The 17,449-nt window shown below is 39.6% G+C and overlaps 1 protein-coding gene across 1 annotated transcript in view; it reads right to left on the reverse strand.

The window, feature by feature from the left end:
- Window positions 1-17,449, reverse strand: part of spon1a (spondin 1a) — a gene marked incomplete at both ends in the record, with an annotated part of 61,991 nt that overhangs the window by 16,286 nt on the left and 28,256 nt on the right. Inside the window, one exon of the mRNA XM_079217116.1 lies at window positions 7,401-7,465. Coding sequence (XP_079073242.1) covers window positions 7,401-7,465 — 65 coding nt within the window. The remainder of the gene's footprint in view (window positions 1-7,400; window positions 7,466-17,449) is intronic.

Genomic DNA, 17,449 nt, shown 5'->3' on the forward strand with positions numbered 1-17,449 from the left:
TGACCATGACAATGACGGCCCCCATGAGGTCTGACTCCAACAAATCTGGCCTACTGCCTAATTCATGTTAATGTGCACAGAGAAGGAAATCCTCATGTCTATAAGCAACGACACAGTTATAGATACAGTGGCTGAAACCAGTGCACTGCTTAGGCGGTTACTGATGCTGTAGATGCTGTTGGTGCTATTCACAATGTAACTGTATACTGGACTGTGAGTTGAACTGTAAACATTAGTTCAATATGCCTCTTTGTTGAAGAGTGGGATACGTTTCAAATGTTTTATTTATTAATTTCTGCTTTTGTTAATTTATCAACCTATCCTTGTGGAATATTTTTTGTTAACTTCTCATCTTAAGTGGATTATTATTGTTGTATTTAACCTTTACATTATTTGTTGGACCATGGTATTAATAAAAAAAAAAACCTACAGGATAGTAAGAGCTGAACTGTTGCTTCATTTATCAAATTTCCACTACCATGGAAAAAGTGGGCCGGTCTTGAGCCTGAAATTCCCGGGCTGAAAAGTGGCCCCACTCCGGCCCTGATGGACACTATTGCTGATTGAAAAAGACATAGCACCAGATTTAAACATTTTAAAAACTAAGTGAATGTTCATTTCCTTCAGTCAAAAAGGAAGTGGCAGTGAATGGACTATCAAGTGGGACAGGCTCGCTTAGCAACAAAATTACTTTCTGCCAATATGCAGTGTGGTGCCAACTCAATCGTAATTGTAATGAACTACATAGATCACCACAGTTTCAACAGAAACAGAGTGGTGAAACATTCTTTGAAATTTAAACAAAGCTTATTGTTTTATCTTAATTTACTGTTTAATTACAGACTGACCTATATGAATGGGCTTGTCCATTCTATTGGGCTTGATTTATTTTCTAACCCTGGAATGTATGGCCAAGCCATTAAGTCATCTCCTTGTTGTTACAAGAATTTGTCTAGTACGCCTTATTTTCTGGGAAATATTTTTTTACCGTACACAATTTTTTCTAATATGTATTGAGTCTCAGGAGAGCCACTGCAGTGTGATAATGGCTCTCATTTCAGCTCCATTCCTTTCTCGTCTCCCTACCTCTCCTTCTACATATTTGCTGCTTTGCCCTTTGCTCCTGCAATCATTTTGCTCCTTATAACCAAATGAAATGGCAAGCTTGGTTTAAGAAGATGCACTGAACTAAATTAAAGTAATGTAATTAAACCCTAGTCTTAACCAAAGCATTATTTAACCACTTCCTTATTCTGTATGGTTTCTGTTTTCCTTTCTCTCGCTGTGTCTTTCTCTTCCTGTCTCTCTTGTCAAAGCAAGGACTGTTGAATGTTTGAATTGACGATTATTAACTCTAACACACAATTAGTACAGCTGAGGCCAATCAGGCCTCTTCCAGGCACCGTCCCGAGCCACCCACAACCACACCCCTCTGCAGCTGAGCATAACCACGCCCCCGTCACCACAGCTGGTAAATCAAAGACTTTCTTTCGCCTACTTCCATGGTGAGGACACTTTCATGTGGTTATCGATGCAAAATGTTCTTCCTTTTTCTTGCTCCAAACCAACATCATGGATCTTATTTCAACAAATCTTTTTTCTTTTCTTAAAAAAAAAAAAACTTGTTTATTCACAGAAAACAAACCAGATGATAGTTTTCAGTAAAGGTGTTTTTCCTCTGGTCGTGTTTTTGCTGCTTTTCTGCTGTCCACAATCACTGTGTGAAACAATGAATTGGTTACCTGGGCAGCATTCCTCGTACGTGGTTTAACTAAGTCGATCAAATGTCCTACTATCCAGCTTAAATGACCTATTAGCTATTTCGGTTTCTCAAAGGCTGATCCGCGCTCAAACAGTCTCATTAATTCGAACCAGACGTCAGTCATCAGGATAATTGCGCGTGCACGTCTGCTTCAAAAGGGGGAAGAGTCGATCACTGAATCCATGATCTTCTAACTCAACAATGGCAAATAAACTCAAAGGATGAGACAATTTTTTTCTCCGCTGACGAGCAGGAGATGATCATGAACACATAGGAAGTCAAGACCATAATCATGGCAAAGTCTAAAGCTGCATTCACACCAAAAGTGTTGTGAATATTCTCAACGCTTTTGCAAAACTTTTGCTGTGAACGCAGCTTAACACCGTCACCGCTGCGAGGGCAAGACATAAGCGTGGCAAAATATCAAACAAGTTAAATGCGTAAGTGTTGGGAAAATGTATCAGCTAATTTTAAGTGCGTCATCACCCAAATCAATCAGATTTATATTGATTTAAATGTACCTGCTGGCAGTAGGCTTTCAGAATAAGTAGATAAAAACAAGCCCCAAAGAGTATCTAATTGATACGAATTAATAGATACTTATGAGGATATATGTACTGTATACACGTATGTATCATGTACTATATATGTGTATATACATCAAAATCAGAAACCGTTTTTTTGCCAGGAATGTTTACACAAACAATGAATTTTTCTAGGCGGAAGGTGCATACATTAGAAATGAGACGTTAGACAAGACAAACAACAATCAACGACAACAACAGTGCAATGGGTATTAAATTAAGTATAGATAAAGTGCTCAGACAAACAGATAACGTTAATGTAAGTGTATGTTAAAGTGACATGTGTGTTTAAGTTAAAGTGTATGTAAAGTGACATGAGTGTTTACATATGAAGTGTGCAGGGGAGTGACCGGTAAGAAGAAAGAAGAGAAAGAAAAATAGTCCTGGGGTGACAGGGTCAGTCAGTGGGCGACCCGGGCTCTGTTGATGAGCCCGACTGCTGACGGGAAAAAACTGTTAGTGTGGTGTGAGGTCTTGGTCCTGATGGACCTCAGCCTCCTGCCAGAGGGAAGGGACTCAAACAGTTTGTGTCCAGGGTGAGAGGGGTCAGCTACAATCTTTCTAGCTTGCTTCAGAGTCTTGGAAGCGAACAAGTCCTGGTGGGTCGGCAGATTGCAGCCAATCACCCTCTCAGCAGAGCGGATGCCCTTGTCCTTGGTAGTGACTGCGGTGTACCAGACGGTGATGTAGGAGCAGAGGATGGACTCAACGATGGCCGTATAGAATTGCACCATCATTTTCTTTGGCAGGTTGCCAAAGAAAGGTTGCCTGTAATGTCCCCATTGTTTGACTCATAAAGGATTATCTTATCTAATTTCTTCAGCTGCCTCAGGAAGAACATCCTATGCTGGGCCTTCTTTGTGATAGAGCTGATGTTCAGCTCCCACTTGAGGTCCTGGGTTAGGATGGAGCCCAGGAAGCGGAAGGACTCCACAGGGTCGACGGGGGAGTCATACAGGGTGGGAGGGGCGGGCGGGGAGCTGATGGTATGTGGCTGGTTGATGGGCCTGTGGGGCATGGCGTCAGGACTGCTCCATTGTCTATCAAAGCGACAGTAGAACTCGTTCAGCTCATCTGCTAGGCGGAGATGATTCATGGCGTGTTTTTTTTTTTGGCTTGTAGTTGGTAATCTGCCTGAGACCTCTCCAGACAGAAGCAGAGTCACTTGCTGAGAGCTGTTGTTGCAGTTTCTCAGAGTATAGTCATTTAGCATCTCTCACCACCTTGCTAAACCTGTATTTTGACTCTGTGTAGAAGTCTTTGTCCCCACTCCTGAACGCCTGGTCCTTTTGCAGTCTTAGCTTTTTGAGTTGCACTGTAAACCAGGGTTTGTCATTGTTATAACTCACCCTGGAGCTGGTTGGAACACAGCTGTCCTCACAGAAGCTGATGTATGAAGTTACAGCCTCTGTGAACTCATCCAGACTATTAGTAGCAGTCCTGAAGACATCCCAGTCTGTACAGTCCAGGCACGCCCGAAGATCCTCCAGAGCCTCACTGGTCCACTTCTTGAATTTCCTCACCACAGGTTTGCAGAGCTTTAGTTTCTGCCTGTATGAGGGAATCAGGTGAACTATGGTGTGGTCAGAGTTTCCCAGAGCAGCACGAGGAACAGCGTGATAGGCCCCTCGGATTATGGTGTAGCAGTGGTCCAGAATGCTCTTCTCTCTAGTAGGGCATTTAATAAACTGTCTGTATTTAGGGAGTTCATGGCTGATGTTGTCTTTTGTTAAAGTCCCCATGGACAATAACTAAAAAGTCCGGGTAGGTCCGCTCCACACACCGTATCTGCTCGGCGAGTGTCCGCTGTGCGTCCTGCACGTTGGCCTGCGGCGGCATGTAAACACTGACCAGGATGAATGAGGCGAACTCACATGGGGAGTAGAAGGGTTTGCAGTGAATGATGAGGGATTCCAGGTCTGGCGAACAGTGCTATAGAATCACTGTAACGTCGTTGCACCAGCCGTTGTTGAAGTAGAAACGGATTCCTCCACCCTTTGTCTTGCCGGAGAGCTTCGTGTCGTGGTCCGCTCTGAACAGCTGGAAGCCAACCAGCTGGAACGTGGAGTCCGGTATCGATCCACAGAGCCAGGTCTCCAAGAAGCACAAGCGCACCAGCACGTATCCCTCTCCTGCGGCGTTTCACTGCGTGAGTTAAGGTGAGCATGTATGTATGTACATGTATGTGTAGATGACCATATAACTAGGAGTTTGAATATGTGTATGGGCGGATCAGTATGTATGTATTATTCATAATCAGAAATTCAATCAATTGAAGCAGTGATAAGAAATTCTGTGTGATTCTCTCTATTCTTATCACAAGTCCACCCTAATCATTTTCTACCATAATTATATGTATGCTGTACTAATAACACTGTCATATAATTATGCTTTCAACACATCCATACGTTTCTTAAGCACTAAATAAACGTTACGAACAGCACGGCATTGCATCGCCGACACTGTACAAACATGTACCACTCAAAAGCAAAAAAGCGCAAGGCTGTGATCCAGTCTGTGAGACACTCTGTGCATACAGTCTATGATCAAGTCTGTGAGACAGCCTATGCATACAGTATGTGATCCAGTCTGTGAGACAGTATATGCATACAGTACGTGAGATAGTCTGTGAGACAGGCAATGCTCGGCTGAGCCGTGTGGGGACCAATGTATGGCTCGAAAAGGTCTCGTAAATAAATGATTCCTTGTCGGCAGAATCGGTTGCGCTCGTACAGGAAGTCATCATGATGTGAGAACGGATCTTGCCGATCTCGAAGTACATTTAGCCTGCGCTGGAGCAGGTTCAAGGATTTGGATGTGATGCTATGGTGATTTTTCCAAACTTTGTGGAACCGAAAAGCCTGACCTGCGTCATCTTATCCTGACAAATATCCGGCTAACTCAGTAAGCAAGGTAGGAGGAACAAGGCCCTGTACAGCATAGAGAAAGCCAATTAGTGGATATCATTGCTTCTATTCCTGTGGTCTTTATTTTGGGGACTAAACCCAAGGCCTTCACTGAGGCCCTGTGGTTGAGGAGACAACACTGCATAGGCATTTGCCACTGAAGTTCTTTTGAGCCAGCTGAGCCAACAAGCTTCTTGTTTTTCTCATGAATAAGAGATTAAATGGCTCTTGTGAAGTTGGGAGTAAATGAATATGCACACTGTAAGCATGTTGTGGCTGGCAGTTTCAGGGCACCTTTGAGCTTTTTACTGATCATCCAGCTTCGGTTACTAACTTACTGTAAGATTTTTCACACCTAAAACCTAAGGCCTACAGTATCATATGAATGAATTAATTCCGATAATGTGGTTTACCAGTAGTTTAGGATAATACTAATACTACTACTACTACTAATAATAATACATTAGTTTGTATAGCGCTTTAAAAGATACTCAAATATACTTTACATGCTAAAACCAGAAAAATTAAAGCAATAACAATATAAACAAGGCAGCTAGAAAAAACATTCATAACTAGCATCACAGGTTAAAAACTGATTTAAATAGATGAGTTTTAAGTGCAGTTTTGAAAGTGGCGAGTGATGGACAATGTCTGAGGTGCTGGGGGAGAGTTCTAGAGGGAGGGGCAGTGGAGGAGGACCCGTCCCTCCAGGCCCGATGCTTGGAGTCAACGGATCTGAGGTATGACTACGGACAATCCATCACAGTGGACATATCCAGCAAGGAGCATGCTGAACATGTTCTGCGCCATACATTTTAATGAGTGCATCTGGCTCCAGATAAGTGACTGATTGGCTACAACCTTAAATTCAAAACACGTCAAACAATATTGTTACATTTAAATAAAGGAACAGCCACAACCCAGATGCTACGGAGTTGCTCAAGATTGATTAAAGTGCAATATATTACAAATTCACAGCTGGGGTGAGACAAGTACTAACTTGAGGAACATTGGAACTATAGTGGTAATGATGTTTGTTGAAGGTAAACTGTTTATCAGCAACTTCCTTTAAACTACTTAAAGGTAATCCTTTCTACCTTTTCTTTCTACATATGCATTACTTCAGAATTGTATGCAATGTAAGCAGTGGCGGCTGGTGGCAATTTTTTTTGGTGGGGCCATCTAATCCCAGTATGATTCAATGCAAAAAAAGGTATCACGCATTACTACTTTGCAGTTAAATATTTAACATTTATTCCAACACTTTGACATAATAAGGACATCTTATTAATATAATTCAGTATATTATAATTAGGGATGGGCATCGTTTGTTTTTTTCAATACCGGTGCTAAAACGATACTTTTAAAACGATACCGGTGCCTAAACAGTGCCTGAACCGATACTTTTTTATTGCCAAGGCAATTTTTTTCTTCAAATTTAACAATATATTAACTATTTAAAGTATGCTTTAAATATAAATAAATAAATAAATACAAAACACTTGACTTCAAAGTACAGCTTCAAACCTTTTAACTTTTTAACAAACTATAAACAATATATTTAAAAAAAAAAGAACAGACACAAGCATCAGGTGGCCTGATTGGGACCATGTGCAACAGAACTCCACTCAGAAACTGTTGGATTCTACAAACTGCTGCTTGACTGGACAACACATCATTATATCATCATATCATCACATCAACTGGGAGAGCTTTGTACCAACAAGCCGAAGACGGTCGGCACGGCAAAAGCTTGTGCATGTCTCCCCAGCGATCACTCTATTTATATAATTAATCTTCCATGGGAACTCACTGTCTGTAAAAAAAACAACACCAGATGTTTAATTATCTGAAGTAGGATATAGTGGGTCTTCGGTTCTCTATGGTCTTGAATATCATGGACAGCATATTGATATACAGAAGACCCCGATGATAGCTTCAATAAAACCGAGAACAGAGGAAGACTAATTAATACTGTGATTAAAATTAAAAATATAGAAAACCACTGAGTTAGTGGAAAATTTGCAGAATTGTGAAAAGTAGATGATTTGTAATTTGTATAAAATGTTTAATGAAACTTGCAGAACCAGCATCACAATCAGAAGCAGATGTGTGGTGAGAATATGATGATCAGGATATATTACTTACACATTCGGTGGTTGCCAGGCTGGCCACTGTGCTTTCATTTTGATGACTGTCAGGACGTCATCACCCTAATGAGTAGGGACAGACAAAAAGACACAAAAGTTCAATCTCAGTCCATCGCAATAGATGACGATTCACTCTTGAGCCAGCCTCTTAAAGAGTTAATGATTACTATAAGAAGAATACCGGTAAGTGGATTTTAATTTATCTTGCAATTTTCACACTTTAACGGCTGTAGCTCAGGGGGATGAGTGGTCGTCCAGTAACCACAAGGTAGCCGGCTCGATCCCCCGTCCCCCCATAGCTCACATGTCAAAGTGTCCCTGAGCAAGACACTGAACCCCCAGCTGCCCCCCGGGCGCCCCACAGGGCAGCCCACTGCTCCCCAACCAAGGATGGGTCAAATGCAGAGAAGAATTTCCCAAAGGGAATTAATAAAGGATACTTTCTTCTTCTTCTTCTTGAAAGTGCACAAACAGGTTTCTCCTTAAACATCCCTGAGCTAATAATTAAAAAAAATTAAAAAAATTGGACAAATACTAAAAACATACACATGTATGCTTTACATCTGCCAAATGTGAGCCCTTTTTACTGTAATTGATCTCCTTTGGAGTAGAGGATGCATTTAGCATACCCTGCTTTATCAATATGTATGAAATACTGGGACAGTGGGAAGCTGTAGTGCTCCTTTCACGTCTGCATATAGAGCGTCCTCTTCCTTAAACTATTTCATTCTGGGTCTCTTACGACCACGACATCACGTTGTTGGCTCAGCCCAACTACGTGATTTGATTCATTGTACTTTGAGTAAAAAAAATAAAAAACCTGCAGCCAGATCCGCCAGTGTGCCGGTTTAACGCAAACGAGTGACATTGTGATATATTGCGATTTATTACCTATTTTCATTTGCAAATCATGCAGTTTGTCAACATCTGTTTTATCTAATAAGATAAAGTTTTTACTTGGTTCATTTCACTTCAGTTCATTTCTAATAGGCCTATAGCCAAATAACTCAATTAACTAATTTACTTTTACTTTGTTTAAGTCATTTATAGTGGTGATTCAAAAGATTTTTTTTGTTCTTATTGATAAAAAAGATATTAACATTAGTCATTTTAATTATGTATTATGTATACGCTGCTTAGGATATTAAGATGTGAAAATGGTCAAAATCACTCTCAAATATCGAAATATTGCTATGAAAGATGTCCTTCAAACAAATGTAGTTATACAAGTTTCTCAAATTTTACAAGATTATAATTAAACAATTCATGTTTATGTTATAATTTACTTTCGTCCAATACTAATTTTTACTGGCTTGCGCAAGAGGAGACACACAAACATGCCTCAATGCAGGAATCAGGACACCATAGATCTCCTAGCGTCCACAGCATTATGGCAAAATCGGTTAATCCCGAGGTCCCTAATTGCAGTGTTAATTAGTGTTGTAACAGATTGCTGTCGATCCGTGATCCGTACGAATCTCCCTCACAGTTCGGCACATGTGAAAATTAATTACACAGTTGTTACTTAACCATCACAGTGTGAAATAAAGTTTTACTGAAATCATTATCCGGCAATGTTAAGTGAAATATGCAATTAAGACATAGGGATTCATGCTTTCTGTTCACCGATGCTGGATAAACATTACTGTTTACAATGTAACATACATTGTAAATAACCAATCCGTGTTGAAATTGACCGGAGGAGAGCTAGTAAAGTGGCTAATGGACGACAAACCAAGGTTCCGTTCAGTTACATTATGATGCGTTCAGGCGTTCGGTGAAAATTTGTATTGGATCGGTGGCAAAAAAGCCTGGAGCCTTGTAGACCAGCTGCTATAATCAAACAACAGAGGGATCTGTATCAGTGATCTCTAAAAGTTATATTTGCTCCCTTTTTTTCTTTTGTCCTGATCTATTTTGTGATCCGATTCGTGGCTCCAATGAGTGATACAATACGAACCGTAAGTTTTATGATCCGTTGCACCTGTTAATAGTTTATAAACAAAAGATAGATTCTTGGCATTGGTGTATCGATACAGAATTGACACACAAAATATTGCGATATTATGCTGCATCGTCTTTTTCCCCACCCTTATTTACCTATATTTCCTTCATATATAGCAACAATATTAGTATGAGAAATACAGATAGAGACACGAACAAAATTGAAGATAAGTTTGAACCTGGTAGAGCAGAAAATAATGACAGTAAAGAGCATAGTTAGCTTTATTTACCACTTGCAGTTACTGGCGAGAGAATACATGCCCTGCGGATAGACTGATCCATCTGAAAGTGTGCCAGCGCAAATCAATTGGACATGAGATAAGGAAGGCAAGCATAAAGATCATAAGTTAAGATAACTATTCAGTAATTCGGTCACTTTCATGCACATTTAAAACGTTCTTGCTAAAAAGAATTGAAGATGGTAAGCCTCAAATCAAATGTACATGAATGTAAAATGAAGGTGCAAGGCCAATAAAATCTTAAAATGAGAGCAAATGCTCAGAAAGATTACTTATTTCCGACACAATGAACATCACACGATGTTGCCTTGAAAAAAAAACGTCCTAATAGACTGTTTTTGTGTTCAAGAACACACTTGGATCCTGAAGGAGAAACGGATAACTTGCCCTGTCCTCCGCCTATTTAACCTGCAGAAAGAAGATCAAGAAATCCCCGGATTCGTCAAGTCGACATTCACTCTTTTTCTTCACCGCTGCCAGATGAGAATCAGCTTGCTGTTAAAATGTTGCCGAACAAGTCCCATCCCAGTTTGCTAATTTAACTAAAAACATAATTATGATTCAAAAAAATGCTGCCGGCCTCAAGATAAGATTGTTAACTTGTTGAAAGGTGTGGACAGTCTATTCCCTGCCTGCGAGTCCTGGAAGTCAGTGAGTTCAGGTTACTTCTGTTAGCTCCTCTCGATACTATTTTTCTACTTTTTTAAATATGTTTGCTTACTCAAACAAACAGCTTATATGTGAAAAAAAAGATTATTGTAAAAGGCTCAGTGGAGTCATTTCCAGAACAGAGAACTGCTTGTATCCATTAGAGAAGACACAGCATGCAGTGCAGATGACATGCTCTCTTATCTTGGATGGAAAAGATTCATATTGCATGAATAATTTCCATCTAATCCTGACAAGCGCAGTGAACCTTCATTTGCAATGCTTGATTTAGCATTTGTAATTCCCTGTTAGGCAAGAAATGGCATTTAAACTGGCATCATTGCAAATAGGAAATGGTTAACAGAGATCCGGTGATAATATGGTTTACTATTGCCAGCTTGCTCCACTGACATTGGGCAGGAAAGGCAGCTATACAGTAGTTTGTGCTTTCGCACTGCAGAATGAACGATCACAAACTGCTTACACTCATCAACTACCTTAACTCTGCTTAAAAAAAGACACAGATAATGTCCAAGAATACCTGATGATTAAATCCACAAACACCTCTATTAAGACTAGAACTCATACGGATTTGGATGTAAGTAAGTAACATTCATTATAACTTCAAGCAGCAAAACAATTAAGAGATTACAACATATATAAAAGCAGTTCTGCTATCGACTACTTGCTCTGGTTAAAAAAAAAAAAAGAAATCTCCAATTTTAACCCAGCAAAGTTTTTTTTGGAATGAGAATTCTCAAGAACATTAATTTAGATACAAGACTGCAATAACACTGCTACTCTGTCAAGCTGGCAGAGCTACCACGGAACCCAGAGTCACCAACTGAACCTCCTGAATAAATATGATCATTTCTGGGGATACATTAAAAAAGGGAGACGACGGTGAATCACCACATAACCTTATGATTGAGACAGAAGCAATACAATTAAGGAACAAAACTGTTTCTGTAAAGCCGGGTAGGTCTTCAAAAAGCATCAAAAAGATCATCTGAATGCTGCAGTAGCTAGCATAGCAGTGCTAACACTAGTTAATGATATGATAACATACTCTGCTAATGTCAGCTCTACCGGCTTTTACATAGAAACGTAATATTTTAGAAACGTCCAGCAACTCTGGGTAAGGAATAGAGTCTAACCATGACTAGCTTGAAATCCAGAATGATTCATGATTTCCCAGAGTCTTGCTCTAGAAAACGGACGAGAAAGCTCAGATGACCGTTTTCCCAATGCCAAAAAAGCCATTCTGACAATGAAACAAAAGAGAGAAGACAGCCTAATTGCCTTATTATTATTATTATTATTATTATAAGTTTCTGAAAAAAAAAACAATACTGGCTATTCCCAGCTTCTGGTGGCTCTGCAAACAAAATGAGGGAGGTAGCATCCCTTTACTCTCTGCAATAGCGAGAAGACATCCACGTGAAGCGGTAACAGCTGGAGCATCTGCTTTTTTCATATCCCATTGGAATATCAGCAGCATATACTTGTATAATCACCATGCTAAAAAGATAATTATTGCTAATTACCATGCAAATACCTCATATTATTTTTTTCACCTAATTAATATTTCTGGAAATGTTAATTTCCCCTGAGTGCAGAACCATGCTAATAATCCATCCATATGCATTGTCATCGCTACAATATATCAAAGTTACTTGACAATTGTGGCATGGAGAATCAAATCAAATGTAGTTGGAGAATGACCCATGTTTTCTACATTATCGACATTTTCTGAACACAAATAATAAGCAACTTAAATACGGCCAGAAAGATTCTGCTCAGGCTACAGATGGTAGAATACTTCATTCTGTATTCAAACTGGTCAAACTGTTCCCTGGGAAACCACAATTACGTGAAATTATTAAGAGCTGTGAGCCAAAGCCCCGCTTCGTCTAAAGGAGCATTTTCCCTGGGTGAAAGAAAAGCTCCTCTGATGTTGTTATTAAAGTTCTACCCAGGAATATATGATCTGTCTGTCCCACCACATACTCCAAACTATTAATAGACATACAAAAATTGCTTCAAAACTCCAATGTGATGCAGGCTGGCTGTTATCAGCACACAGTGTAAGGCTTACACAGCCTTCAGGTGTTAATTAAATCTCCCCTGACATACCCATATCCTGTCCTGCAGAATAAGCGGCAGATCGGATACTGCATCGGTGAATTTACTTCAGTCACACCGATCTTGCTCAAAACAGAACAGGAGAACGTTCCGCAGGGTCATGACGAAACGTGGTGACAAGAGAACTGTCCGTGCTTAAGGCAGATGAGTTTGTAAGCGCTGACTACTTCTCTGGAGAGCTGTGAATTGATTTGCTGACCGTAGTTGTCCTCAGTGGCAATCTGTGAGCCTTGCAGCGTAGTCTGGAAACCTATAGTGCTGCCTGGCACACTCATTCATCAAGCAGCCTGAGCCATTATACAGGCAACTCCAGCAGACCTGGGCCCAGGGCTGAGGGATATTATTAGAGATGAATCGAGGTAACTGCCTTTGATGACCCAGTTTAGCCTGTCTGTCGCTCTCTAAGCTTTTCTTCTGTTTTACTAACTTTCATTCTTACTTCCAGAAACCTTGCTCTGCAACGAGGTCAGTGGCCATTGACGCTATGTACTGCACTGCAGAATGTATAACTGCCCACCACTAGTATGAAACAGCAATTCTACCAACTAGCTGTAACCTGATGTTTCAAATTAAAGCTATATACTCCGTCCATTTATCATACATACAACATCAGAGATGTCTTTTATATCCTCTTTGAAGCGCTATTTCACAAACAGCTATGCACCATAATCAGTCCAAAACACACAAGGGGGCATTAACTCAGCATTACCTCAAAGTGGGAAAAACAAAACTAAAACATATTAAAGAGAAAATGTTACTTCACATTGATACACAGTATGCAAGACTCAATAGACTGTCAGAGATATATCTCTTTACAAAATATATAATGTTTGTGTGTGTTTTCCCAATACATGCTGTAGTCAGCCCTAATAAATCAAATGGAAACCACAACGCAGTATTTATGACTGACGACTCAACTTTTGAATACACTGCTATAATGACTGGGCAGCTTCACTGCCCTTCAAGTCCATCATCCAATATGAAGCGAGAGAGAGAGAGAGAGAGAAAGAGAGAGAGAGAGAGAGAGAGAGAGAGAGAGAGAGAGAGAGAGAAATGAGCTTTTTAATGCATTTGAGGCAAATTAATGCAACATTAGACATGAAAGATGGCGCACATAAAGTAATGGAATAAGCAATAACTTGGAATTAACAAAAGTTGTAGTGGTAAAAAAATATATTATCTGTTTCTAGATAATAAATCGCTGCCTTCTTTTATATATATACATGTATATATAATATATATATATATATATAACTATGATGAGACAAATTGAATGAAACTATATTGTGTTTCATATTGTGTCAGAAGTATGCTTATAGACATGTCTGGATGCTCTATTATGTCATTTACTGTCAATCCTATTCTGTTTCCTTCATTTGTTTGACCCATGCCAAGCAAGACAGACTCCAGGTCCCAAACCTACCAAATGATATGGACATTACACTGCATGGGGAGGGGGGGGGGCTCAGAACCATGGTCTCATTTACATAGGGACATCATAACAGCTAGAGCCATTATTGGAAGCAGAGTTGTCAAGGCCACAAGATTTATAATGAGGGTTTATTGTCTTTAGCTGACCTTGATCTTATGAAGATCTTAAAAAAAAAGATATGGGAAGTCTCTATTCTCGAGCCAAAAACCTCATTCAGGAGAATCAGCTCTTTACAGGTTCTGTTGTGACCTCTAAATAAGTCACCTTGAGTTGACACAGCAAAAACCTTGAGGGGGATTATTTGTGTTATACTGTATGATAGACACACCAAATGATAACCAACGTTTATGTAGAGTAAATCACAGTGGCTGCAGTTTTCCACAGATGGGATGGAAATTCTTATTAAAACTTTCTTTCATCTCACACAACCTGTTTATATTAGAGCCATACATATGTCATACAGCATTGTCATACATAATGTATTGTTATATCTGCTCCAGTAAAACCCTTTCTCTGACATGGTTTTCGGAGCAGTTGCCAGTGCCACTAGTTTTTAAATCGTGGCACCGGCACCTCGTAGAGCACTTGTGTCAGACCCGTTTTCAGTGAGTCACGGGTCTTTTATTTTGAAGGGAATTTTTAATGCAGCAGAGGGCCGTATTCATGTGGCCCACGACGGCTTGAAAGGCATCAAAGGCTTGTTTTTCTGAATTAATATAATGGTTCCTACAACCGTTGATCTCTTATTCTAAAAACTGAAATAGCTGGCGGTGCCTCCAATAGAATCTACGTAGTCAAATAAAAGGTCTGTACCTCTTATTTAGTTCTTTTATTTTGTGTTGTAATTGTATTTTACCCTTTCTTAAACAGTTCTTTAACTTTGACACACCCAAGATACATTAACTGCCTTGAAACACAGTTTGGTATTTATTAGGTGTATGCAACAAATAAAATGACATGCAGATCCCTTTCCTCTACTTCTTCCCGGGAGCCTCTGTGCTTTCTCGCCTCAAGTTTCCATGGATCGTGGCTGTCTGGAACCAGTCCTGACATGTCTCCCTGTTTTGTTGCAGCCTTGGAGCCGGGGTGTGACACTGTTACGTTCTTCATTCTGTACACTTGACATATATTGCTTCTGTCCATCCGGGGAGAGGGACCCTCCTCTGTTGCTCTCCCGAAGGCTTCTTCCTTTTTTTCCCTGTGAAAGTTTTTTTTCTATTTTTGTGGAGTTTTTCCTGATCCGATGTGAGGTCCTGGGACAGGAATGTCGTATGTGTACAGATTGTAAAGCCCTCCGAAGCAAATTTGTGATTTTGGGCTATACAAAATAAATTTAATTGAATAAAGGAATATCTGAATAGACTTGATTAATGACTGATAAAATATGTAATGAGAGACTACAAGCACAAAGCTAACTCAAAATATAATTAGAATTTCCTCTAACTGTGTCATCTCTCCCTCCCAGTAAACTGACAAATATTCAGATAAAACTCACATAATCACTTCATTCCGTGTACTTTAGTTTGATTTTTAACTTTTATTTTTATTTTCTGCAGATCCAACTAAATATTCAGTAGACCCAATTGTAAATAGTCAAGTGTGTGCCTGTGACTGTGTTTGTAGCCCAGCTGCACTGAGGACCAGTTAAGTCAAGATTAAAGGCCTCAAACACCTCAAACATGTACCATCTACATGAAATACCTGCACAGGAAAACTAATATAATATTATAATAAAGTAACACGTTACTCTGACTTCTTCATTATGGGGAAACTAAAGAACTCACACATACAACCAAACTATGTGCATGTACATACTGAGACAAACTCATGCACATACACAAAGCACAGATTGACTAACACCATACTACTGCTTTTCAAAATGTGCTTGCCTCCTACTGTACTGCTCAATTACGGTAAGCATAATAACAGTTTTGGGAACCAAGGAAGCTGACTTACAGCTGAAATAGAAAAATGAGTCCCTACTAAACATGGGTATTTGCTTCTTTCTACCTCTAAGAGGACACCCAGAGGGGGTTGACGGCGAAGAGCTCGGGATTTTCTGCATGCTCCTACACCCACTGTGGTTTGGCATGGTGCACCATGGCTTGGCAAGGTTGGATACAGAGATGGGGTCAAGACTTCACCCTCTGGGAGGCCACTTTATAACTAATTGGTATCAAACCGTGGCAAACCTGACCTTGTGCAGTAGCAATACGAGGATAAAAGGATACAAGTGTATGACAATAACATCAACAAAGAAAGGTAGAAAAAGAGCCTGTAGCTTATGTTACTTATCATGTTAAAATCTTCTTCCCCCTCTGCTGTGTCCACAGAGCTGAAGTAGCATTTTGAATCCATTTTACACAATTATCTAAATAGTTAGACAAATATTCTCAGAAATGCAGAAATACAACGCAAAAACACTTCAAAAGTCAACATTTCATGTTTTGCACTTAAACATATGTTGTTATTTTGTACTGTTCGTGAAGCATCAAATATATGTTTGCAATTGTGCATGTTTTATGTCTCTTAATCCACATTGCAATTGAAAGATAATTACACCTCTGGCAAAGATTAAGTACACAGGTTTACCTTTTACATGCTTAATTATATTATAACATAGCTAAGAGAGGATTTAGTGCAGAGGCACTAGAGAGGTAAACAATCTGAACCACTGTGAATATATAAAGCATTTAAACCCCCAGCCTCTACACAGCTTGACCCCTTTCAACAAACCACTTGTCTTAAGCACACTTGAATACAGCACAGGGGCATACTGTGAGTAAATTGTCTCATATACATATATATAAGAATATTTTCTAAATGGGTAATCATGAACTAAACCGTTTTATGGAAGATAAAAGAAAATAAAAGATAAAAGAAAATGTCATTGATGTATCATACATGCGTGCATGCTGCATGGACCACCACATATTCTCTTTTACAGTAAACCCAGGCCAAGAAATGAATGAAATGTGGGGATTGAAAGACCAATTCTGAATGACATCAAGGTGAAGAGCCGTTTCATCTCCTTTTGTTTGATAAGAGATTGGATGTCAAAAGGACATTGCAAAACTTAATGATGCAGGAAAATAGCTGAACCTAAATCATCTAGGCTTCTCTAATCTGTTTGCCTTATGCAGGTCTTAGTGCCAAAGAAGCCATGTGCAAAAAGAAGTAAGAATCCTCAGTGACTCATTATCAAAATGTCAAGTCTTACATTTCAAACAGTAACAGTTGATTGGTATTATTCGAATGAATAAATATAAATAGAGTATACAGTATAGCTCTTCTCCCTGAGCATCTACCAAATAGTGAAATCATTTCTCCCGACATCACAAACTCTGATAAGATGTATGACTGGTGAACGCTAATATAAGAGGTTATTAAAATGTGTGCTAAAAGACACATGGGGAATGCAGATTTGTATGCTTTGAAACATGGTTGTGAAGTAATTATCTGTGCACAAAGAGAAACACACCTGCTTATGCAGTAAGAGTCATGGCCCTAAAAGAACCTGCATATCTATTATTCTCTACCCACACACCCGAATGCAGGCCTTCCACTTACAGATGGCAG

This window comes from Taurulus bubalis (genome assembly GCF_910589615.1).
Source record: "Taurulus bubalis genome assembly, chromosome: 4".
In the NCBI taxonomy this organism is placed as follows: Eukaryota; Metazoa; Chordata; class Actinopteri; order Perciformes; family Cottidae; genus Taurulus; species Taurulus bubalis.